This window comes from Mus musculus, chromosome 4 (assembly GCF_000001635.26).
Source record: "Mus musculus strain C57BL/6J chromosome 4, GRCm38.p6 C57BL/6J".
Taxonomy (NCBI): Eukaryota; Metazoa; Chordata; class Mammalia; order Rodentia; family Muridae; genus Mus; species Mus musculus.
Genome location: NC_000070.6, coordinates 83,531,452 through 83,557,702, shown reverse-complemented (window position 1 = coordinate 83,557,702; position 26,251 = coordinate 83,531,452). Strand labels below are relative to the sequence as shown.

The 26,251-nt window shown below is 42.2% G+C and overlaps 1 protein-coding gene across 9 annotated transcripts in view; it reads right to left on the bottom strand.

Annotated features, from left to right (window-relative positions):
* Nucleotides 1–26,251, bottom strand: part of Ccdc171 (coiled-coil domain containing 171) — a 340,735-nt gene that overhangs the window by 308,441 nt on the left and 6,043 nt on the right. For 5 of the 9 annotated variants that reach the window (XM_006537992.3, XM_006537991.3, NM_001355378.1 and 2 more), the window contains exons 2-5: nt 21,766–21,913; nt 10,734–10,869; nt 7,926–8,100; nt 2,819–3,009 (exon numbers count right to left, since the gene is read on the bottom strand). In XM_006537992.3, coding sequence (XP_006538055.1) covers nt 2,819–3,009; nt 7,926–8,100; nt 10,734–10,869; nt 21,766–21,812 — 549 coding nt within the window. In that variant the 5' untranslated portion in view covers nt 21,813–21,913. Of the gene's footprint in view, nt 1–2,325; nt 3,010–3,338; nt 3,426–7,925; nt 8,101–10,733; nt 10,870–21,765; nt 21,914–23,926; nt 24,005–26,251 lie in introns of those variants that run through there. The other 4 variants (XM_006537989.4, NM_001369173.1, NM_001369172.1 and 1 more) reach the window with 4 other exon arrangements.

Genomic DNA, 26,251 nt, shown 5'->3' with positions numbered 1-26,251 from the left:
CAGCTCTCGGGGTTTGGGAGGTGGAGGCAGAATAATCAGAATTACATAGCCAGCCCTATCTATACTGAGAGTTCAAAGACAGCCAAGAACACATGAAATTCCATCTCAAAAAAGTTAATAAGTCACATTTAAAATCTTAATAAAAGTACTATTTTGATTGTCAGAATATAAATCTGTAATTTAACATCAGAGGTTGGAGCAAAATGAAAGAAACAAAAATAAATTCCAGTTAATATGGACATCTTTACCTGTGAGTAAATGGTATTATCCCTAAAATGTATATGCAAACCAGGCTAAGAAAAAAGGTAGTTGGAAAAGAAGAGAAAGACTATTGTTCAATAAATCAGAATAAGAAAATTCCTAAATGTTAAAACTTTGAAAGCACAAATACTCAGTTCAGACTATAACAAATTTTTAGTTCTACAGTTAAAGATTAGTTTCAAAGTCTTTTCCTTTTAATTTTCCTATTACACCAAATTTACAAGATCTAATTAATATAGGTTCAGAACCTTAGTAGAGGATTAAATCTAGCTTACAGGATTAAAATGAAGTCTTCATTAACATATGGAGAGAAGGTCCGTGTGAGGGAAAAGGGGGCTCTGACCAAATGGGTCTGTTTTATAGATATTACCCTCATAACTTTCAGTAGCAAAAGGTCTCTAGCGCCTGAGGCTTACCCTACCTCCAGGACTAAAAGTCACTATGGTTTAACCCAGACCCCTCTGAGATCTCAGTGCAGAGACAACACCCTAAACTCAAAGCAGAGACGTCCTAAGTAGTTGACAAGATCCTATCAAGATGTCATACCTAAAGGTGTGGGCTAATTGGTGTAAGGAATGCTACCACCACCACCCTTCTTTTCCTCCTGGTGCCACATTTTATCCAGGCAGAGTAATACATGTCCACTCAAGGACTTAGAGACCAGCCATACCTCTGCATATCCACCATCCAAATACCAGGGCAGAGCCCCAGGACAATTGACAGGGAGAAAAAAGAGATCTGGGGACATCTGTGACCAAACTTTTACATGTACTGAATGCTTTGGTAAAATCATACTTCAGTGACGATGCAGTTTAGGGTGCCAGGAAAGTAACTGAACATGTGTTGTTTGATGTGGCACAGCCATGTCGAGGACCAGTGCCTCAGCCCCATGGGAATGGCAGAGCCTGCCCCAGGTAAGGCTCAGGAAAATGGCAAAGCCTTCTTGGGGCCCAAGTGCAAATGTTGACAGTGTGTGCAGATATTTCTGACCTGAAGAGTGCTCCCTATGGAGACCGTCCCTGCCTCCTTGCACACCTGTACAGCATGACCCTGCCTCCTTGTCTAGCTCTATTAGTAAGCCGCTCCCCGTTTAACTGTAATAAGAAACATGCTGAGTCTCCAGGACACTGGGGCTTCTTCATCAGAGAGCCCAGAACACCCAACACCAGCCGCTCTATGTCCCTTGGTCTGTCCTTTCTTCACTCCCTTGACTCCCCATTCAGGTCAAGTCCCTTAGACCATCAAAGGATGCAGCAATGTGGAAAAATGGCTCAGAGGTTAAGAGCACTGGCTGCTCTTCCAGGGATCCCGAGTTCAATTCCCAACAATCACAAGGTGACTCAACTATCTATAATGAGATCTAATGCCCTCTTCTGGCCTGTAGGCATACAGCAGGCAGAATGCTGAACACATAATAAATAAATAAATAAATAAATAAATAAATAAATAAATCTTTAAAAAAAAAAAAAAAAAAAGCTGGGCAGTGGTGGCACACGCCTTTAATCCCAGCACTTGGGAGGCAAAGGCAGGCAGATTTCTGAGTTCAAGGCCAGCCTGGTCTACAGAGTGAGTTCCAGAACATCCAGGGCTACACAGAGAAACCCTGTCTCGAAAACAAGAAAGAAAGAAAGAAAGAAAGAAAGAAAGAAAGAAAGAAAGAAAGAAAGAAAGAAAGAAAGAAAGAAAGAGGGAGGGAGAAAGAGAAAGAGAAAGAGAAAGAGAAAGAGAAAGAGAAAGAGAAAGAGAAAAAGAAAAAGAAAAAGAAAAAGAAAAAGAAGGAAAGAGAAAGAGAAAGAGAGAGAAAATATACAACTCACAATAGCCTGAGTTAAATGTTTTTGCATTTCACAATTCATCATAGAATATGCTCCACATAAAAAGGCATTATAAAACATAATTTTCACCGGGCATGGTGGCGCACACCTTTAATCCCAGTACTCGGGAGGCAGAGGCAGGCGGATTTCTGGGTTAGAGGCCAGCCTGGTCTACAAAGTGAGTTCTAGGACAGCCAGGGCTACACAGAGAAACCCTGTCTCGGGGGAAAAAAAAAAAAAAACCACACATAATTTTCTGTATTTATTGCATACTCAAACTGAAATCTAGAACTATGCTTCTTAAATTCCACATCTGAATGTTGCTAGAACAAAGGGAATATGGGTCTTATTTTCACAGTATATTCAGAGAAGTAGTTGTTGCTTTCTTTTTGGATATCATTTTTGCCTTTTGTTTGTTTGGTTTTCTTCCATTTATTTGTGGTACTAGGGATCAAACCCAAGGCCTCAGCCAGTCAAGGTAAGGACTCTACTGCAGAGAATGGAGATCTCAAATGCTTTTCACAAAATAAAGAGCCTTGCTGAAGTACAACACAGCAGATATGTAAAAATGCCTCTAAAGGGAAGGGAGAGGAAGGAGAGGAGGGAAAGGAGGGAGGGAGGGAGAGACAGAGTGAGGGAGGGATGCAGGGAGGGAGGGAGGGAGGGAAACCAAGGGTAGTTTGATGTAATATCCATCTCAATGAATATTACATGAAGAAACACTCACTATGTAAGTATTTTACCTGTAGAGTTTTTTGTAGCCGGGTTTTTTCCTGCATAAGTGACTCGTATTCTTGATTGCAATTTTGAATTATATTGTCTCGTTCCTCCAAGTCATGTTCAAATCTCCTGCATTCTTCTCTCCATTTCTCTTGGGAAATCTGGAATGTTTTCTCAATCTCATTTGCCTTTCCCTGAAGTTCTGAATTCTGAGCTATTAAAAATATGATAGAATAATTAACATGTTTATGACCACAAATTAATTCATTAAGAGTCTAAGATCCTAACCAATGGGGTTGACTATTTACAATGTGATCTTTAGGACAAAATATTGAACGTTCTCCCTTTGGTGACCTCTAAAAAAATTCATTGTGCCAGTCCTACATTACTGATTTTCATTCTTTCTTCCCTTAAGTGGACGTGGCTTTGCCATGAGCCAAAATGCATGTCCATGTTTGGGTACACCTCCACACCAGCTGCACCTCATGCTAACTCTTTCCTCTGTCCAAGAAAACAAATCTGGCCGAGTGTGGTGGCACACACCTTTAATTCCGGCACTCTGGGGGCAGATGAAGACAGATCACAGAGTTCAAGGCCAGCATGGCTTACAGAGGAGTTCCAGGACAAACCCTGTCTCCAAAACAAAAAACAAAAACAAAAATATATATATATACATACATAAATAAATAAATCCTTGCCTGCAAATAGCTAGCTCAGTGGGTCAAATCACTAGCCTCAGAAGCCTGATAACCTGAGTTTTATTTATTCCCAGATTCTGCAATGGGAGAAAAGAACTAACTTTGAAAAGGTTATTTTCTGATCTCCCCCATGCAGCCCATCACACAGACACACAGACAGACAGACAGACACACACACACACACACACACACACACAGCATGCGTGAGCCACTTCTTTACAATAATAGTTTCATAAGAAAACAAACTAAGGGGCTGGAGAGGTAGCTTAGTGATTAAGAGCACTGACTGTTCTTCCAGAGGTCCTGAGTTCAATTCCCAGCATCCACATGGTGGCTCACAACCATCTGTAGTGAAGTCAATGCCCTCTTCTGGTGTGTATGAAGACAGCTACGGTGTACTACGTAAAATAAATAAATAAAGCTTTAAGAAGGAAGGAAGGAAGGAAGGAAGGAAGGAAGGAAGGAAGGAAGGAAGGAAGGAAGGGAGGGAGGGAGAAAGAAAGAAAACTAAATGTGTATTTCCCCTTTTTGAACAATATCTTAAGTGAGCCTACTTTATTATTTTATTCTGTGTGTATGTGTGTGTCTGTGTGTGTGTATGTGTGTGTGTGTGTGTATGTGTGTGTCTGTGTGTGTGTATGTGTGTGTCTGTGTGTGTGTGTGTGTGTATCCATGTGTGTATGTGTGTGTCCGTGTGTGTGTGTGTGTGTGTGTGTGTATGTGTATGTGTGTCTGTGTGTGTCCGTGTGTGTGTGTATGTGAGTGTGTGTGTGTGGTATGTGCCAAAGCTACAGAAAGGTGTCAGCTGACGTGCTTTGTCATCCTCCACGGCATTTCTCTGAAACAGGGTCTTAGGAGAATCTGAGTTCAGCTGCTGGCCAGCAAGCCCATATGATTCTCCTGTCTGTGGCCCTAACACTGGAGCGGACTTTACGACGTGGAGTGGCATGTGCATGTTTGGCCATGCTGGCTTCTCATGCCGGTGCTGGATATTGAACTTAGGCCCCCATGCTTAAGAACGTACATGCTTGAGACACTTATACACCGAGCCTTCACTCCGGCTCATAGTTATCTTTTAAAGCCGGTGACATCTAGAGGGACTTTCTTTTTTCTAAGATCTGTTTATGTCTTTTGCCTGCATCGCATGTGTGTCTGAGGCCCTCGGAGATTAGAAGAGGGCGTTAGAGTCCCTCTAACTGGATACATATGATTATGAGATTCCTGAGAATCAAACCCGAGTGACAGGTGCTCTTAACCAGGGAAGCAGGCCTGGAGCAAGAGCGAGGTAGAAATGTGTTCGAACCCCACAAATCTCATCTTGAGACCAGCAGGATTAAGGATTGCCCTCTATCTTTTCAAGCCCCACCTTTACCTGCCTTGAGGTAGTCACATAATCTCAAGGCAAAATGAAAGGTTTAGCCTCCTGTCTCCCTAGAAGGATGAGTCCAGCAAGCACCTGGAATCCCCCTCATTCAAATGAAGCACTCCCAGCACCTCAGCCCCAGCCAAGGACCTAAACCCCCATACCCACTTCCCAAGGTTTATGTAGCCGTTATTACCCCGGCCCCAATAAAGAGATCTGGAACACTGAACACCATCTCCGAGAAGGCTCCCACCCCCACCCCCACCCCCCTCATCCTCCTAGCACTCAAGAAAACAGTCCCTTCCAGCCCACCCACCCTGGCATGCTCCGTTCCTTCCATTCCTGCTCACAACAGCACCTGATTACCCCGAGGCAGAAGTACAGCCAGCGCAGCCATTTAAAGGGTTTTCTCACAGATCTGATGATTCTTGGCTACCTACTCAATGAAGAGTAACGAAACTCTAAATATATCTTATAGACAATATCCCCATCGCCTACATTCCGGCCTTGTGAGTGACAAGCTGGGAACTGTGGTCTTTACTAGAAGATAATTTTTTTAAGATCTATATATTTGATTTATGTATATGAATACACTGTAGCAGTCTTCAGACACACCAGAAGAGGATATCAGATCCACTATTACAGATGGTTGTGAGCCACCATGTGGTTGCTGGGGATTGAACTCGGGACCTCTGGAAGAGCAGTCAGTATTCTTAACCACTGAGCCCTCTCACCAGCCCCACTGGAGGAGAATCTATACAATGTCGTCTACTGAGAAACCCACACCATCAGTGTCACTCACAGGAAAGCCCTCCAAATTCCTACATGAGGTATAGGTATAGGTATAGGGGCAGGCAGTAGCTTCTGGAACGCTGAGAGACGGAGGAGACGGTCCTTCTACACTTAGTATTAGATATGAGACCTTCCTGGGTTCACCAGGCCCTCTATTTGACCATGTGCAGAGCTTAAGCACTTCATCTTCTGCTAGGAAATGGGAGTGACTCCAAAGCAATACACTCTTTGAAGGAAAGATAAGAATCAGGCACCAGCTTCAGGCCACAAGCACCAGACACTTACGTGGTACACAGACATGCTTGTAGGGGAAACACAGATGCATAGAAAATGTTTAAAATCCTCCAGTCTGCCCTAGGCAATTGTTACATTTTTGCTACATTTGCTTTATCAGACGTTCATCCATCTAGGTACACACCCATCCGTTTATAGCCAGCATTCCACCATACTGTGTATGCATTTCTAACCACAAAGAGAGTGTGGAACAGCGCACTCCTGTAATTCATCACATACATCAATAGAAAAACGACTAATGTGATTGCTAACTGAATACGATACGGTCTTACTATTTTAAGTAAAATTTACATACACTGAGATGAACAAATCTTTACCATTTAGGATCCTACAAATATAAGATTTTTAGGTTACCTAAATGTCATACCCCCATGTAATCCAAACCACTATCAAATCATAAAAAAAATCCTTTAACCCAAACCCCCCTCATATTTCTTTAATTTCTATTTTTATTTTATTTATATATATATATATATATATATATATATATAGGTATTTTGCCTACATGCATATAAGTCCACCACTTGTATGCTTGGTGCCTACAGCAGCCAGAAGAGGGCGTTGGTTTCTGGGAGTTGGCTGGAGTTAACAAACGGTTTTGAGCCGTTCTGTGAATGGCTTGGAATGGAATCCAGGTCCTCTTGAAGGATAGTCAGTGTTCTTAACCTCTTGAGTCATTTCCCAGCCCCAAGCTCCCTCATATTTTTGTCTACTGCCTACTTACTTTAGGGGAAACCACTATTCAGATTTTATTCACTAACAATTAGCTTTACCTATTATAGAACTCTATGTACAAAAAAAAATCACAAGATGTCCTCACGTATAAAATATTTTTCACTCAACTTATTTCTAAGATTCATTAACTTTATGTATTAGCACTGGCCCCTTTTTAGGGCTGAGTAATATTTCATTATATAAATACAACACAATCCTTACATTATGTACTTTTTTTATAACGTGACCTGGATGCTTGCTTTAGTTATATGGTAACCTAAGTGAATCTGCATGCATTTATTTATATTTTTTAAAGATTTATTTATTTATTATTATATGTAAGTACACTGTAGCTGACTTCAGACGCACCAGAAGAGGGTGCCAGATCTCATTACAGATGGTTGTGAGCCACCATGTGGTTGCTAGGATTTGAACTCAGGACCTTTGGAAAAACAGTCAGTTCTCCTAACCACTGAGCCATCTCTCCAGCCCTTATCTATACTTTAAACAAGTAGTTTATTTATTTATAACTAAATCCTACATAATAGGATTTTGAGGGTTAAATTTAGTGTCTTTTTCTTTTCAAGGCACACAATCTAATGCAGTGACACAGAAACCTACAGAATCAACAAAGTCACTTTCAGTATTTCTTGAACATGCAGACTGACTAGAAATTTTGACTCAAATTATATATTGTTATAAAGGAGCCTAGAGTGTATATAGAAAACACACACACCTGCTTTGTGATTTTACATATTGCTTAAAGAATTAGAATCCTAAATTCTGTATTCTTTTCCTATACACGTAACAATATAAAATATTAACTAGGCTGAAGGTATAGTTTGGCTGGTAGAATACTAGACTAGTAATTCACAAAGCACTGTGCTCAGTCAACCCTAGCACTACATAAATCAGGAGCAGTGGAAAGCATCTTAGATGCTGAGTGCAAGAAAGAATGCACAAGTTCAAGGTCATCTTCAGCTACACAGACGTATGAGACATCCTGAGATATATCAGACCCTTCCCCTACACACAAACAATGTCTCAAAATAAATTAATGTAGGACTGAAAACCCAAATCAGTGACAGTGCTTGCCCGTTATGCACAAATCCCCAACGTGGAAACAGAAGAATTTAAACCTCTTATAAACACACATCTAGTCCCATGGGTGAAAAACCCCATGAGATCCAGTATGGATGTGCAACAACAAGCAAGAACGCGCGCAGAACAAAGCTTTGCCCTGAACTGGGAGAGGAGAAGCTGCCTTACCGCAGAGCCTCTCTTGAATCCGCTGCGCCTCGGCCAGTCTCTCCTCGGCCGCCCGTCTTCCCAGACCAGCCTCCTTCCTAGCGACAGCCAGATCGTACTCCAGACGCTGTCGCAGCGCTTCTCCTTTTTCCACCTCAGACCGCAGCCTGGCAATCTGGCTCTCATAGCTTGACAGCTAAAAACAGATTCCTGAGCTCATGAACTGGCAATAAAACACGTCTATAAGTTGATGAGAGTGCATAACACAGGCATTTACATTTCTTAGCGAAACCTTGCTCTGTGTTTACCAAAATTCATATTCTGACCTTTTCTGGAACATTAGGAAAGAAACGCTGCTTCGCCAGGTGACAATCATAAGCGCATTATGGAGAGACTCGACTAGAGGAAAAGCCTTTTAAACAAACAAAGAAAAAACTGTGCATGTGACTCACAAAATCATGCCTAGCAAACAAAAAGGCATGCCACATAATAAACACTTAAAACTTCTTGTAGTCCTCTCCTTTTATCTCCTACATGTACTCAAGGAGCAAACAGGGCTGAGGAGGGTGGCACATCAGTGTACAGGGCTGGCTGCCCTCCCAGCGACCCCAGCGACCCCAGCTCAGTTCAGAGCATCATGAGGGACAGGTCACAACCACCTGGACTCTGGTCCCAGGGCATCCAACACTCTCTCCTGGCTTCTGAAGGGGGCCTCCACACGCAGGACACATATGAACACACACATAAAAAATGTTTAAAAGAAGCAAATGGCAACAAAGTACAATTTAGTGAATAATGTGTTATTTTTCTTGGTTAAAATATCAATGACAGCATAGACTAATAAGTGAGACTATTATAGGGATGTTAGCAAAGGGCCACCTAATCGTGACATTCCATTCACTACGATGACACAAATGGCTCAAAAACTAGAATGTGAGGACCTGTAATGATCTTACTCTAAAATCATATAGTCAAGACTAGATAATTTATCTTTTACAAATAATTTATATACTAAATACTTAATACTTGTGATGTGGTGAGTAAAATAAGAAAAGATAAATGTTATAGAGCTCTTGGGTGAAAGATCTACAAGTTACAGAAAGGTATATGAACCAAATTCTGTAAAAGAAATAAAAATAATATTTTATGATAGTTTGAAGTAAAAATACTATGTGACTGGTTTTGTTTTTAAAGATATTTTTTAAAAAGAGCAGGGTTGGGTGGGAAGGGAGGTGAGGGAGAAGTTGGGGGACAGGGAAGGTGATCAAAATACATTGTTTAACATTTTTCTCAATTAAAAAAATAAAATGCTAAATATTTAAACCAAAAAACCTTATGCTTTAAAAAAATTAAAAGAAGACCTGAGAATGTAGCTCACTAGTATATAAACACAAAAGGATATTAAGACTTAAATATGGAAATGAAGAGTAAGCCTACAAAAGAGAAAGACATTCACATGTAATTTATGACTTCACTTAAAAGGGAAAGAAACCTACTGTACATGAAATGTGCATATGTATAAGTATGTATATTCACACTAATATGTTATAATAAAACAAAAACAAAGATAACTTCTGAGCTACACTAATTAAAATTTTATATACAAGTGTACTTAAGAAAAAGACTGTTCCACAACTCGCATCCTAAAGGAATCTACATTATAATTTCAAAACCTGTGCCTGGTTAAGCCATGTACAACATAACACACAAGGTCACAGCACCTGGGAAGCTGAGGCAAGACTGAGTGTGAGGAAGGGCTGGGTTACATAACAAGAGCTCTCTCAAAAAAGCATTTTTCTAATTTATAAATTCTTCAGTCATCGAAGACATTCATCAAATAAGGTGTTTGGTCATGTCAAGCTTGTTAATTAAAATGCATCGAGCTGTCGGGATGGTTCAACTGGTAAAAATGCCGGCTGCTATATCTGACAATCTCAGTTTCAGTCCCTGGTACTACAAGTGTCTTAATTAGGGTTTCTATCGCTGCAATGAAACACCATAAGCAAAAAGCAAGTTGGGGAAGAAAAGGTTCACTTTGCTTACACTTCCATAGCACTGTTCATCATCAAAGGATGTCAGGGCAGGAACTCAAACAGGGCAAGAACCTAGAGGCAGGAGCTGATGCAGAGGCCATGGAGGGATGCTGCTTACTGGCTTGTTCGCCATGACTTGCTCAGCCTTCTTTCTTATAGCACCCAAGACCACTAGCCCAGGGATGGCACCACCCACAATGGGCTGGGCCTTCCCCCATCAATCACTAATTAAGAAACTGTTCTGCAGCCAGATCTTATGGAGGTGTTTTCTAACTTTCAAATAACTCTAGCTTGTATCAAGTTGACATACTCTATTCAGCAAAATGAGGTACCACACGTCATCCTCTACCCTCCACATGAATGCTATGACACATGTGCTCCCACACAAAGAATAAAATGTTTTAACTAATTAATATACATTTAAGACAGCATACAAATAAATATAATTGGCTAAAGTTCAACTTTAATATCCCTGTACAATTCTGCTGTATAAAAGTGTTTTCTTTACTGCAATTTCCTTTGAAGCACAAGAATGACATAGTGACCAAGGTTAAATGTTGTTTCTAATATGAAATAAAACCAAAAACTGAAATTCAAGTTTTTTGGAAGGACAGGGTTCAAAACAGGGTTTCTCTGTGTAGCCTTGACTGTCCTGGAACTCGCTTTGTAGATCAGGATGGTCTCGAACTCAGAAATTCACCTGCCTCTGCCTCCCAAGAGCTGGGACTAAGTGTGTGCCACCACACACGCCTGAAACTCAACTTTTTATATTATATTGGAGGAAAATAAATTCTACCTCTGCATTGTGCTTAGTTGTCATTTCTAATTTCTCCTTCTTAGCCCGATGGAGCTTCTTTCTGAGATCAGCGATGATATCTGACTCTGTTTCATTTTTAAGCATTTGTTTTACATCCAGTGAGGCATTTTTCAACCTACAAAATAAAGTCATAATAAAATATAATACCCATGCAATAAAAAAATTCTAACAACATTTCTTATAATTTGTCATAAAAACAGAATACGATAAGATCCTAGGATAGGTAACAAATTCACAATCTAGAGACACATGTCCACTGCAAAATGTGGGGGAAATGCCGTCATATTCTACTAGTAACCAAATACTGTCCACTGAAAATATCCTACACTGCTCAAGACTTGTATTTAAACCAGCCAATCATATCAATGACTGGAAACTGAATTACAATTATCTGTGGTGGGAAGTCAATAGACAAAGATCAAAGCAGAAAAACCAAACAATAACATTTTTAAAATGTCAAATCATTCCAACAACACCAAAAAAAAGCTATCTCCAAGAGCTAAATGTGATGGTTTCCAGGAATTAAGAGAGAGAGCGGTCTCAAAGAAATTACCAGTGTTTCTCCAACAGCAATAAGACCTGGGGGGAAAAATGTGGATTCAATAATATGTATATACAATTTTAATTTCTTTCAGTATCACTAAAATAGAATAGATAAAAGCCAGTGAAACCAAAATTTAGTTCTTTGAAAAGATGAATTTGATTAGCCTTTCCTAGATGAACGAAGGACAGAGAAGGAACTCGGCAGTATTAGGGACTGACCTCAGGGCCTCACACAGGCTAGGCTGACATTCCACCACTAAGCTCCTGTGCCTTTCTGAGACCAACCTCACCAAGCCGCCCAGGCTAGTCTTAAACTCACTCTGTAGACCAGGCAAGCCTTGATCATGTGATCATCCGGGCCAAGCCTCTGTCCACATCTGCTAAGATTACAGTCCTGTACCTCTAGACCAAGCAAAATGCCCAACTTCACAAAGAACATCTACAAACAACCCATGTTCCTAGCATTCATAACAGTTAACGACTAAAAAGGTCCTCTCTCAAGGAGAATGGAGCAAAAATGACTGCTATTAACACTGTGTTATTCAAGATTTTTTTTTGGGGGGGGGGGGTTCAAGTCAGGGTTTCTCTGTGCAGCCCTGGCTGCCCTGGAACTCACTCTGTAGATCAGGCTGGCCTCGTACTCTGTAGATCCACCTGCCTCCCCAGAGCTGCCCTGCCGAGAGACAAGTAAGTACCACCACCGCCTGTCTCTATTAACACTTTTATTTGGAAGTCTTTTTTTTTTAATATGTTATTTACTTAATATATTCGAGTACAATGTTGCTGTCTTCAGACACACCAGAAGAGGGCATCAGATCCCATTACAGATGGTTGTGAGCCACCATGTGGTTTCTGGGAACTGAACTCAGGACCTCTGGAAAAGCAGTCTTAACCACTGAGCCATCTCTGCAGCCCTTATTTGGAAGTCTTAAATGGTACAAGGAGGAAGAGAGGAAGAGAGATGGAAAGAAAGGCATATTGGGCTGGAGACCTGGTGGGGGGATTTATTCACTCTACACCCCCATCACAACCCTCCTCTCTTCCAAGTCCCACCCTTACAAGTCTCTCCACCCACCTAAGAGAAGGGGAGCCCCACTTGGGTAGCACCCCACCCTGAGTCATCTAGTCCCAGCAGGTCTAGGCATAGCATCTCACACTGAGGCCCAACCAGGAAGTCCAGGTAGGGGAAGGGGATCCAATGATGGGGAGCAGAGACAGACAGAAATAGCCTATGCTCCACTTGTTAGGGCACCCACAAAAAGTCTAAGCTGTACATTTGCTACAAATGGGGGCGCAGGTCTAGGTCTAGCTCCTGAATGCTCCCTGGATGATGGCCCAGGCTTTGGGAGCCCCCCATGGTCCCAGGTTACTTGACTCTGTGGGTCTTCTTGTGGTGTCCTTGACCCCTGAAAATCTGTTTTTTACTACAAAGGTAATGATTTTATAAAAAAATTCTTTTTAAAAATCCAATAAGAAGAAAAAAAAACAAAAAAAAATCATTTTAGGTTAGTTTATAAAAATACAAGATCAATGAGAAAATTTAATTATATTTCTATATGCTAGTAAAAATAACTCCATGAAAAAGAGAAAGGTTTAACAATAAATTTAGGCTGGAGAGATGGCTCAGCGGTTAAGAGCACTGACTGCTCTTCCAAAGGTCCTGAGTTCAAAGCCCAGCAACCACATGGTGGCTCACAACCACCCGTAATGAGATCAGATGCCCTCTTCTAGGGTGTCTGAAGACAGCTACAGTGTACTTATATATAATAAATAAACAATAAATGTATTATTGTTTAACAGAAGTACAACACCTTTACCATAAAAAATACAAAAAGTTACTGAAGTTAAAACATAAATAATTGAGGTGGTGAGTCATGCCTTTAATCCCAGCACCTGGAATACAGAGGAGGAAAGATATCTGTGAGTTCAAGATCAGCCTGGTCTATTGTGTGAGTTCCAGGACAGCCAAGCCTACAACAGTGAAAGCCTATCTCAAAAAAAAAAAAAAGAAATAAACAAACAAACAAACTAAATAAATAAAGGAAAAGACATCCCACAATCATATTTATACTTTAAAAACTCAGTATTGTTAAAATGGCAATTCTATCCACAGACTCAATACAATCTTTTATCAAATCCCCAGGGAACTCTTTTACAAAAGTTGACAAGCTGATCCTAAAGTGTCTATGGATAACAAAGGACTCAACAACAGTGCTGAGATAGTTCAATGAGGAAAGAGAGTATTACCAACAAAAGTTCTGAAACAACTGACTATCCGTGTGCAAAACAATTGATTTAGACCCTAACCTCACAGCACACAAAGAGTAACAAAGTGGAACAAACAAAAAAATAAAAGTATAAAACTTACTGAAAGTAAAATAGGAAAAAAGTTTTCATGACCTTAATTGAAGATGTTTTTATAAAAAATTAAAAGCATAATTTACACAGAAAAGGAATTGATAAATAGAACTTAGAAGTTAAGAGCATTTGCACTTCACAGCATACTTGAGGAGAATGAAGGAGGACACAGCCTCAGGAGCAGTGTTCCTCCTCCATAGGCAAGGCTCTGGATTCCATCCCCAGCATCCCCCAGCATCCCCCAGCATTCCCCAGAATCCTCACACTATAAAAGAAACCAACAAAATAAAAAGTCAAGCTATTTGATGGGATAAAATGTTGTATTACCTGATAAAGGACTTGTATCCAGAATATACAAAGAATACTTGCAGTTCAATAATAAAAAACAAATTTTAAGATGGTTAAAGAGCAAAAACTACATCTCACCAAGGAAGACATGCAAATGGTCAGAAGTACATGTAAAGATGCTGAGCACCATTAATTGTTGGAAATACCCAAATTAAATCCATAACAATGTATCATTTTACATTCTTTAGAATCACTACTTAAAATTTAGTAATTTTTAAAGTACTGACAAGAATATAAAGAAACTAAAGCCTTCAAATACTGCTGTCAGGGATATAAAATTATACAATCACTCAATTTGTTGGTTTCTTAAATTTTTTAGCCAGGCAGTGGTGGCACATGCCTTTAATCCCAGCACTTGGGAGGCAGAGGCAGGCAGGTTGTTGAGTTCGAGGCCAGCCTGGTCTGCAGAGTGAGTTCCAGCACAGCCAGGACTGCACAGAGAAACCCTGTCTTGAAAAAAAAAAACAAAAAAACAAAACAAAACAAAAATGCTTGCATATAGCAGGATTACTCATAACAGCCAAGAGGAGAACCAACACAACTCCCACTGCCTGACTGCTGCATGGGTTAGTAAATGTAACAAATCCTTACAGAGGGATGCAGCATCCTGTACATGCTACAATGTAATAAATCTCAAGAACAAGCCAAAGAAGCCAGACACAAAAGATGCGTGGTCCCCTGACATGAGTTATCCAGGACACAGCTACAGACATAGAAAGTCAGCAGGCTAGTGGTAGAGTTTAAATGACTTCCTTCAGACTCTAGAATCCTGAGTAAAGATGTCTCCACTAAAAATATGGGAAGGCTGGAGAGACGGCTCCACAGTTAGGAGCACAAGCTGCTCTTCCAGAAGACCTGAGTTTGAATCCTAGCACTCAACACCTATAATGTTAATCCAATGGTGCGACCACCTCTTCTGCCTGCCCACATGCTTACTCTACATACATACACACACACACACACACACACACACACCACACACACACACACACAGGGGTGGGTAAGTAATAAATAAATTTTTAAGCATATACATTATGGATGTCTACTGATGTTTCCTCCCTAAATTGAAAAAGCATAATAATGTGAAGTATTATTATAATGCTAAAGTATATATTTATATAATATATTGCCACTTCATGGGGACAAATATTTACTGAATTCTCCATAGTTAACTCTAAGAGGTAAGATTACAGATACATAGTCTCTACCAATCTATGAAGAGTCAGCCATAGCTTCGGCTGGGTGGGAGGTGGCACACACCCTTAATCCTGTTACCAGAGAGGCAGAGACAGGGAGATCTCTGAATTTGAGGCCGGCCTGGTCTACTATAGAGCTAGTTCCAAGACAGCCAGGGTTACACAGAGAAGCCCTGTCTCAAAAAAACAAAAACAGAAATTAAAAATTAGAAAAGAATTATCCATAGCTAACCTTTATGATTCTGTTTAAATAGTTTACTTAAGGCAACTGACAGACAACTCCAGTGTTCAATTTTTTTTCTCTTTTTTTTATTAGGTATTTTCCTCGTTTACATTTCCAATGCTATCCCAAAAGTCCCCCATACCCACCCCCCCAATCCCCTACCCACCCACTCCCCCTTTTTGGCACTGGCGTTCCCCTGTACTGGGGCATATAAAGTTTGCAAGTCCAAAGGGCCTCTCTTTCCAGTGATGGCTGACTAGGCCATCTTTTGATACATATGCAGCTAGAGTCAAGAGCTCCGGGGTACTGGTTAGTTCATATTGTTGTTCTGAAGAATAGAAAATTACTGGCCTCTTGTGAAAACATGAATTTTTTACCTCGGAGCCCACCCCCTCCCATCTAGAGATTGTTCCCAGAACACTCCTAAACTTTTCACCTCAAAACTCCTCACCCTAAAGTTTGAACCCTCCCAACTAAAAACTGTTCCAAGAACATTTTTGAGATAAAGGCCTCCTGAAACAACCTCAAAATGAACCAGGTACTCCTTAGTTACGTAGGTTCCTTGATAGGACATGACTCCTTAGTTACGTAGATTCCTTTGGCAGAACTCCCTAGTGATGTAAACTTGTACTTTCCCTGCCCAGTTCTCCCCCTTTGAGTTTTACTATATAAGCCTGTAAAAAATTTTTGCTGACCGTCGAGACTCCTCTACCCTGTGCAAAGGTGTATGAATTTCGACCCCAGAGCTCTGGTCTCTGTGCTTTCATGTTGCTGCTTTATTTCGACCCCAGAGCTCTGGTCTGTGTGCTTTCATGTCGCTGCTTTATTAAATCTTGCCTTCTACATTTTATGTATGGTCTCAGTGTCTTCTTGGGTACGCGGCTGTCCCGGGACTTGAGTGTCTGAGTGAGGGTCTCCCCTCGAGGGTCTTTCATTTGGTGCATTGGCCGGGAATTCGAGAATCTTTCATTTGGTGCATTGGCCGGGAAACAGCGCGACCACCCAGAGGTCCTAGACCCACTTAGAGGTAAGATTCTTTGTTCTGTTTTGGTCTGATGTCTGTGTTCTGATGTCTGTGTTCTGTTTCTAAGTCTGGTGCGATCGCAGTTTCAGTTTTGCGGACGCTCAGTGAGACCGCGCTCCGAGAGGGAGTGCGGGGTGGATAAGGATAGACGTGTCCAGGTGTCCACCGTCCGTTCACCCTGGGAGACGTCCCAGGAGGAACAGGGGAGGATCAGGGACGCCTGGTGGACCCCTTTGAAGGCCAAGAGACCATTTGGGGTTGCGAGATCGTGGGTTAGAGTCCCACCTCGTGCCCAGTTGCGAGATCGTGGGTTCGAGTCCCACCTCGCGTTTTGTTGCGAGATCGTGGGTTTGAGTCCCACCTCGCACCTTGTTGCGAGACCGTGGGTTCGAGTCCCACCTCGCGTCTGGTCACGGGATCGTGGGTTCGAGTCCCACCTCGTGCAGAGGGTCTCAATCGGCCGGCCTTGGAGAGGCCATCTGATTCTTCTGGTTTCTTTTTTGTCTTAGTCTCGTGTCCGCTCTTGTTGTGACTACTGTTTTTCTAAAAATGGGACAATCTGTGTTCACTCCCCTTTCTCTGACTCTGGAGCATTGGAAGGAGGTGCGGGTCAGAGCCCACAACCAGTCGGTGGAGGTCAGAAAGGGTCAGTGGCAGACCTTTTGCGCCTCCGAGTGGCCAACGTTTAGAGTAGGCTGGCCACCTAAGGGTGCTTTTGACTTGTCACTAATCGCCGCCGTCAGGCAAATTGTTTTTCAGGAGGAAGGGAGTTGTTTTTCAGGAGGAAGGGAGTCGATGTAAAATCCGACCCCGTCAGGAAATAGCGTTTGGCTTGGCTGGTTGTACAAGTCCAGGCGTGGACGAGTGTGCTTAGAGATACTGGTGTCTTCTTTTTCTCTGTTGCTATCTTGTTTTTGTTTGTGGTTTTTGTCATGAGACACAGACACTGTACGTCGGAGATAAAGTGGGATCCCTCCCTGTCTGTATGTCTGTGTGTCTGTGTGTCTTGTTCACTTGTGTGTCCTCCATTGGACCACCTTCTGATTCTGTTTTGTTTTTGGTTTGTCTGGTTTCAGGTCTGGTCTTGGTCCCAAGGAGTTGACTGATTATCTTGGTTTGGTTTTAGGCCGGTCTCAGGTTCTGGGGCCTTCCCATGGAGACAGGTCCATTTGGGTTGGTCATAGTGACAGTAAGCTTCTCTGGAAATCGCATGTAAGATGCCCTGTATTGGTCTTGCTTGTGTTTGTCAGTTCTGTGGTACTGTGATTCTATAGTGGTTGCCTGAAAAACGGTTTCTGTGTGTGTCTTTTTTGTCTCTTTGTGTTCGGACTTGGACTGATGACTGACGACTGTTTTTAAGTTATGCCTTCTGAAATAAGCCTAAAAATCCTGTCAGATCCCTATGCTGACCACTTCCTTTCAGATCCTCAGCTGCCCTGCCTCCCACTCCAACTCCAGAGAGCAGCCAGCGGGTCACAGTGGTCCCGCCCATGGACCTGGAGCCTAGAGAAAAATGAGCTTAAAAATCCGGAGCAAATGAGGAGTGGTCCCTGAGAAGTCAGTGGCCTGAATGTTGTGGCTGCTAAAGCAAAAAGAAGAGGAGGCTGTTCGAGTAGCCGGCCAAGAGCGCTGCAGGTTCCCAGGCAGCTTCTCATTCCCCTGTCCCTCCCATCCCGTCTCTTGTTAACAGAAAAACTGCTTTCACTTTAAGATAAGTGCCGGTTGCAGCCAGCTGTGAGAGCTGCACTCCCCTCTCTGCTCTAAAGTTCCCTCTTCTCAGAAGGTGGCACCACCCTGAGTTGCTGGCAGTGAGTCTGTTCCAAGTTCCAGTGAGGGAGGCATCCACCCACTTGGGGCTTCTGTCCAAGGTAAGGAGCACCTGTGAGTCTAACTGCCAGGCTCTGATGGGGGTCTCGTCTCTGTGGGACTAGAAAGTCCCAACAATCTGACCAAGGTAACAGGAAATTAAGACAAAGACAGAGATCAGAGTCAGAATCAGAGCTGTGCTGTGAGACAAAAAGATAAGAAAAATAAAATGCTGGCCACAAAAGTCAGGAAAATTAGAAAACTTAGATAGTACCTGGCAACAAAAGAAAGCTTTTGGCTGAAGATCAATGTGTTTAAGAGATAACAAAAGGGGTGCTAACACAGAAGCTGAGTCCTTAAAAGAGTCCGGTGGCCTACCTGTTGAAGCAGCTAAAAAAGAGACTGTGTTTCATACTCCTCCACCGACCAGTGCAAAACAAGCTAAAAAGTTCCTGGGCACTGCGGGCTTTTGCAGATTGTGGATTCCAGTTTTGCTGAGTTAAAGAGATAAACAGCCCTTCGTATATAAAAAAGAGAACAATCTTAGATGGCCTTGGATGCTCTTGAGACTGCCCTAATGTTATCCCCAGCTATGGGACTCCTAGATGTGACTGAGAACAAAGGTATTGCCAAAAAAGTTCTTACTCAGAGATTGGGACCCTGAAAAAGACCTGTGGCATACTTGTAAGAAATTAGACCTGGTGGCTGTAAGATGGCCTGCTTGTCTGCACATAGTGGCTTCTGGTCAAGGACGCAGATAAATTGACTCTGATCCAACTGTTCCCCTGACGGATGGACACATTGTCAGAGCTTTTTGTTGACTGAACGAGTGACCTTCGCTCCCCCTGCTATCCTCAATCTCACTACTGCCTGAGACTTCACCTACTCATCATTGTGCTGACATTCTGGCAGAAGGAACTCATACTCGAAATGATCTGAAGGATCAGATCAGCCTTGGCCTGAGAGTTTGAGCTGGTACACGGATGGCAGTAGCCTGGAGGTTAAAGGTAAGCGGAAGGCGGGGACAGCAGTGCAGTGGTGGACAGAAAGCAAGTGATCTAGGCCAGCAGCCTCCCTAAAGGGACTTCAGCCCAGAAAGCTAAACTTGTGGCTTTAATACAAGCTCTATATATACAGACAAAGAGAGCTGTTGACATCTGCAGAAAAAGACAGACCTGACATCTACTGAAAAATAGACTTTACTGGAAAAAATATGTGTATGAATACCTTCTAGTTTTTGTGAACGTTCTCAAGATGGATAAAAGCTTTTCCTTGTAAAACTGAGACTGCTCAGATAGTCATCAAAAAGATTATTAAAAATTTTCCAAGGTTCGGAGTGCCAAAAGCAATAGTGTCAGATAATGGTCCTGCCTTTGTTGCCCAGGTAAGTCAGGGTGTGGCCAAGTATTTAGAGGTCAAATAAAAATTGTATTATGTGTACAGACCTCAGAACTCAGGACAGATAGAAATACTGAATAAAACTCTAAACAGACCTTGACAAAATTAATCCTAGAGACTGGCACAGACTTACTTGGTGCTCCTTCCCCTTGCCCTATTTAAAACTGAGAATACTCCCTCTTGATTCAGTTTTGTTTTACTCTTTTTGAGATCCTTTATGGGGCTCCTGTGCCCATCACTGTCTTAAATGATGTGTTTATAATAATGATCTATATGTTAAGTTAAAAGGCTTGCAGGTGGTGCAGAAAGAAGTCTGGTCACAACTGGCTACAGTGAACGAGCCAGGTACCCCAAGGACAACTCACCAGTTCCAGCCAGAGATCTGATCTACGTACACCTGCGTCATGCTGAGACCCTCAAGCCTCACTAAAAGGGTCCCTGCCTAGTTCTGTTTACTAATCTGCCTTATTCTGTTTCTGTTCCCATGTTAAAGATAGAGTAAATGCAGTATTCTCCACATAGAGATATAGACTTCTGAAATTCTAAGATTAGAATTACTTACAAGAAGAAGTGGGGAATGAAGAATAGAAAATTACTGGCCTCTTGTGAAAACATGAATTTTTTACCTCGGAGCCCACCCCCTCCCATCTAGAGATTGTTCCCAGAACACTCCTAAACTTTTCACCTCAAAACTCCTCACCCTAAAGTTTGAACCCTCCCAACTAAAAACTGTTCCAAGAACATTTTTGAGATAAAGGCCTCCTGAAACAACCTCAAAATGAACCAGGTACTCCTTAGTTACGTAGGTTCCTTGATAGGACATGACTCCTTAGTTACGTAGATTCCTTTGGCAGAACTCCCTAGTGATGTAAACTTGTACTTTCCCTGCCCAGTTCTCCCCCTTTGAGTTTTACTATATAAGCCTGTAAAAAATTTTTGCTGACCGTCGAGACTCCTCTACCCTGTGCAAAGGTGTATGAATTTCGACCCCAGAGCTCTGGTCTCTGTGCTTTCATGTTGCTGCTTTATTTCGACCCCAGAGCTCTGGTCTGTGTGCTTTCATGTCGCTGCTTTATTAAATCTTGCCTTCTACATTTTATGTATGGTCTCAGTGTCTTCTTGGGTACGCGGCTGTCCCGGGACTTGAGTGTCTGAGTGAGGGTCTCCCCTCGAGGGTCTTTCAGTTCCACCTATAGGGTTGCAGTTCCCTTTAGCTCCTTGGGTACTTTCTCTAGCTCCTCCATTGTGGGCCGTGCCAGTGTTCAATTTTTACATTCTATACCTATTACTCTGTTCTGTGACTATAAAGTTTTCAACATTTGGTTTCCAGTTTTGTTCTTTGTTTATTTGAGACGGGGTCTCACCATGCAGTCTTGGCTAATCTGAAATTTGCTCTATATAGTAGACTGCCTGAAATCACAAAAATCTGCTCACCTCTGCTTCCCAGTGCTAAGACTACATGTACCAGACACCAGGCCACACTACTTTCAATTACTAAACTTATTTACTTGAAAAATGCACTTAGAGGGAAAAAAATCACACCCTTCAAAATGGTCCATTTTGTATTATGGACCCCAACACTAGAGGTAAATTACTAAAGCATTTTACCAAGGACAGATGGACATGCATGGCACGCACACACGCGCGCGCGCACACACACACAGACACACACACACACACACACACAAGAAGAATAACGCCCATGAGATGCCTTCTTGATAAAAGCAGCCAGCAAGGAGAGCTAAAACTAATGGAGTGCTCAGGCAGTCAGGTCAGAGCTGCAGCAAAGAGCCAGAGCCACAGAGCTGGGGCGGAGCGGGGCGGGGGCGGGGGCGGGGGAGGGGGATAGGAATTATGCAAAATTAGCAAGTCTCTAATGAGAGGAGAACATTTGGAAATACAGACCTTTATGATCCAAGTTAACAAAGGAACACAAGAGGTCCCGAGAGCCAATCCTATACTTGGAAGGAGCCGCTGCTCTGTCTGTCCAGGAAACCTCCCTCCTTAACCATCCCATGAGAATCCTTGTAATTATAGCTTCATCTCACACTTCATGTCCCCTGATTCTTGCAATCCAAAGCCTTTCCCATGCAAGGGAAGATACTGGAGGCTTACCTTTGGGTGTCCCCAGGAGTGGCATTGCTTGAAGTGTTTAAACTCATGGTAAGTCTTCCAATTTTTTCAAAATACCTCACTCACTGCTTCTTAATAATATACTTTCTTTCGGAGATGTCTGTGACTTACAGGTTAGATGGACTAAAGTCTGTTAACATAATAAACAATACAACAGCAGTTTATAATTGAATCCTGAGAAGATAAGATTTATTTTAATCTATAAGCCTATTCCTTAATTTTGAAATTATATAGACTAGAACACGGATAATTCCAAAAACCTATACCATACATCTGGGTGTGGTACCCAAAGGTGTAAACCCAGCTCCTGAGGGAGACAGAGGTCCAGCCCAAGTCATTAGCTACTAGCTACTAGTAAGGTGGAGGCCAGCCTGGGGTACACAACACCCAGTCTCAAAAGACAGAAATAATAATAAAACCATAGGGCTTTTATCCTTTGTTTGCTTGTGTTTTGTTTTTTCCAGACAGAATCTCTCTGTGTAGTCCTGGCTGTCCTGGAACTCATTTTGTAGACCAGGTTGGCCTTGAACGCAGAGATCCACCGCCTCTGCCTCCCTGCTGGGATTAAAGGCGTGCGCCACCGCCACCTTTGACAAATTATTCTTACACTTGGAAAGGAATATATAGTACCAATGTTTGAGACACAGAGTTCAGTTTAAATAAGCAGAATATTTTAATGCAGTGTTGTCATTGAAGATGACAAAATAGTCCCCAACAAATTATGTCATAATAATTTCATAATTTCAGACACTTTTATTCAAAGACTCAAGAGAAATAAAACATAATAGATAATAATTCAATCAAACATACAACTCAGAAATGTCTCTTAGTGTTTTAGTAAGTCCTACGAAAGAAAACTACACCATTATCTTCAACTAGAGCAGTAAGTTACCTCTGGCATATCTGTGTCACTAACAAGCAAGACAAAAACTAAAAACTAATGCAGCGATCAAGCCACATCAACACCACTGTGAAAACATTCCTTACACATCCGCCCAAAAGGTCGTCTTCTTCATTCCAAAGAGGAAGCAAGACAGAGTGTCTCTTACTCTGGCCGACTTCCTGGAACCTGTTACAGGAGAAATTCCAAATTCTACAGCTCCAAACATATAAATCATGTTACTTTACCACAATGGTAAGGCAGCTCAGCACCCACATGGCAGCTCACAACTGTCTGTGACTCCTGTCCCAAGGGATCCAACACCCCTCACACGGACACACATGCAGTCAAATCACCAATGTACAGAAAATAATAAATTATTTAGAAAATTTGGAACTCATGATGGGGAGGGTGTGGAAACACAACCAAACCAAACCAAAAAGACCCCCTAAAACGTGGCTGATTGGTGTCATTCTCCCTACATTCTCTAAATTCCCTCTGAATATGTGATATGTTTTGAATATTTGATATACAACTATCAATGTCCCACAAATACCTCCTTATAGTTCCTAAAATCCAGTGTCCTAAGACAGACTGGACTTTAAACTGGAGACTGAAGCAGAGCCAACCAGCACCTCACAAGTATCAGGCCTCAGGCAACGCTTCAGAGGCTTTGAACATCCTTCCTCTGCCCAAAAGAGGTAACTAACCGAGCTCTGCCTTCTAACACCCAACACATCCGAGCTCTGCCTTCTAACACCCAACACGTCCGAGCTCTGCCTTCTAACACCCAACACGTCCGAGGCTCAGCCACTGCCCATTTTTATTACTGGGTCATGGAACTCTGAAAGGCTTAATGATCCCCAATAAAGGGGAATGACTAGGTAATCTAGTTTGGGAAAGGATGTAATAAAATAATCATTTAGTGATATCTGAGTGAAGAGAGGAACCAAGAAAGGAAAACAAGAGAAAAGGTGTCACATGTTCTGCCTCCCCCCCCCCCCACTAACCAAGCCTCAGAAGATACTGTGAAAGATAGCTATTCAAATAGATGAAGACCAAAACAAACCCCTAGTGCTGAGAAATACTGAAATACTCCACCGAACAGTGACTTATGCAGCTGAAAGGATAATTTGGTTTGGGGTGGGGGTGAGGGGGACAGGAGGGAATTTTAGCCAAGTCCAGGAAAGACATATCTAATGTCTCCAGTGTCCTGGGTAAGTAAGTTTAAGGAGAGTTATGACAAAAGTTACTGTCACTCACCTACCGAGCACCCACGGCAGCATCCAGACTGTACTTCAAACCTCTACCACTGCACCCAGAGCTCTGCTCCCTACAGCACTGCAAGGACAAAATGGAGTCACAGGGTAGAACAGAACTAGCCTGAAGGAAGGAGCAGAGTTGAAGGACCAAATCGCCAGGCATAACTAAGATTCCAACGCCCAAGCTCTTCCTGCATGGTAACTGATGGCTCAGAAAGTGACACACAGTATGATCTTACCCTGCCTTTGTAACCCTTGCTTCCATTAAAGAACGGAAACTGGGGGAGGGGGGCGGGGGGTCTGGAGAGATGGCTCAGCGGTTAAGAGCACTGACTGCTCTTCCAAAGGTCCTGAGTTCAATTCCCAGCAACCATATGTACCATCTTTAACAAGATCTGGCGCCCTCTTCTGGAGTGTCTGAAGACAGCTACAGTGTACTTACACATAAGTTTTTAAAAAAACAAAAAAGAATGGAAGCTGGGGCCCAGAGGCTAAATGCTTTGCCCAAGACCAGCCAGCCAGTAAGGGAATGTAGAGAAAAGGACACCAGCACTGAGCCACATCCTAGGGTTTTGTCTTTCTTTTTTGGGAGGGGGTGGTTTGGTCGTATCTTCCGACCCCATGAGATCCATGAGTTCCAATTTTTTTTAATAATTATTTTCTGTACATTGGTGATTTGACTGCATGTATGTCTGTGTGAGGGGTGTTGGATCCCCTGAGACAGGAGTTACAGTTGTGAGCTACCATGTAGGTGCTGGGAATTAAACCTGGTCCACCAGAACCACCACCAATACTCTCAGCTGCTGAGCCATCTCTCCAGCCCCCAAAATCTTTTCACACTACCAGGATGCTCCCAAAGACTAGGCCCCAAACAAGCCACCTTCAGAACATTTGGAAGAGTTGGAATCTGGCAGAAGCAGACTTCTGTACTTAAAGTAACATCCAGGGATCACTGGCACACACAGCAAAGGACTATTTAAAAATAATTTTATAATCTTATGTGTACGAATGCTTTGTCTGAGAGTTCTATGTATTCAACCATGTACATCCTGTGGATATCAAAAGAGGGTGTTGGATTTCTTAGGACCGGAGTTACAGACAGTTGTGGGCATCGAGCGGATACTGGGACTCAAACCTCCTAGGTTCTCTTCAAGAGGAACAAGTGCTCTAAGCCATCTCTCCAACCCAGCAAGCCTTTTCATTTTTTTTAAAAAAGATTTATTTATTTTATGGAGATGAGTACACCATTGCTCTCTTCAGACACACCAGAAGAGGCCATCAGATCCCATTACAGATGGTTGTGAGCCACTATGTGGTTGCTGGGAATTGAACTCAGGACCTTTGAAAAAGCAGTTTGAGCTCTTAACTGCTGAGCCCTCTCTCCAGTCCAAGGGTTTTCATTTTTGTGGGTTAAAATAAAAAAGTCAATACAGGCATACACAACCTCCACCCATGCACGGACTTAGGTGTCCAACAGCACAAAAAGATCTCTATTTTATCCTCTGGGGAAGGAATTTCAGAGGGACTAGAGGTGCAAGACAATGGTAGGGTACCTGCTTACCAAGTACAGGGGCCTGAATTTAATCTTCACATACATGCACGCGCGCACACACACACACAAATAACAAAAATAACTTTAATTTTTAGATTTTTTTATTCATTTTTTTTAAGTCTTTGCTTGCACATATGTCTGTACACCACATGTGTGCCTGGTCTCCTTCGAGGTCAGTAGAGGAAGTGAAATCCCTGGGATTTGAGTTACAGATGGCTGTGAACCATCATTTTGGGTCTGGGAATTGAACTCGGGTTCTTGGAAGAGCATCCAATGCTCTTAACCCCTGAGCCATCTCTCAAGCCTCTAGAAATTTTTTTTTAGATACTAACAACCTTAAAAATGATGATTTTTGTTTTATTTTTCTTTGTCATGGGAAGAAAAGTGGAAGAAGAAACAATTTATTTAATTTACTGAGTTTCTTTCAATAAAAGTAAACTAAAAGAACTCATTTTTTTTCTGTGTATTTAGGCACAGAACATATTCAAACCTAAAGTCTTTAGGCAGAGGTAGAACGTCATAGAGGAAAGTTCCCCCAGTCTCCAGGTCAGATCGTGCGTACAACAGACATGCAGAGAAATACCGTGGGAAGCAGCAGGTCTGCACAGCTTCGTTCCCCTCACCCCATGAATACTGCCTAATAAAGCAATGTTCAAAGTGTGCACAGCTTTAAAACACTAACTTTGTGGTAACTTGTTATACAACGGTATAAAGCTAATACTGAGAGTTTGAAAATATTCAGACAGGGGTAAAGGTTTTCAGTTGAGTAGCATG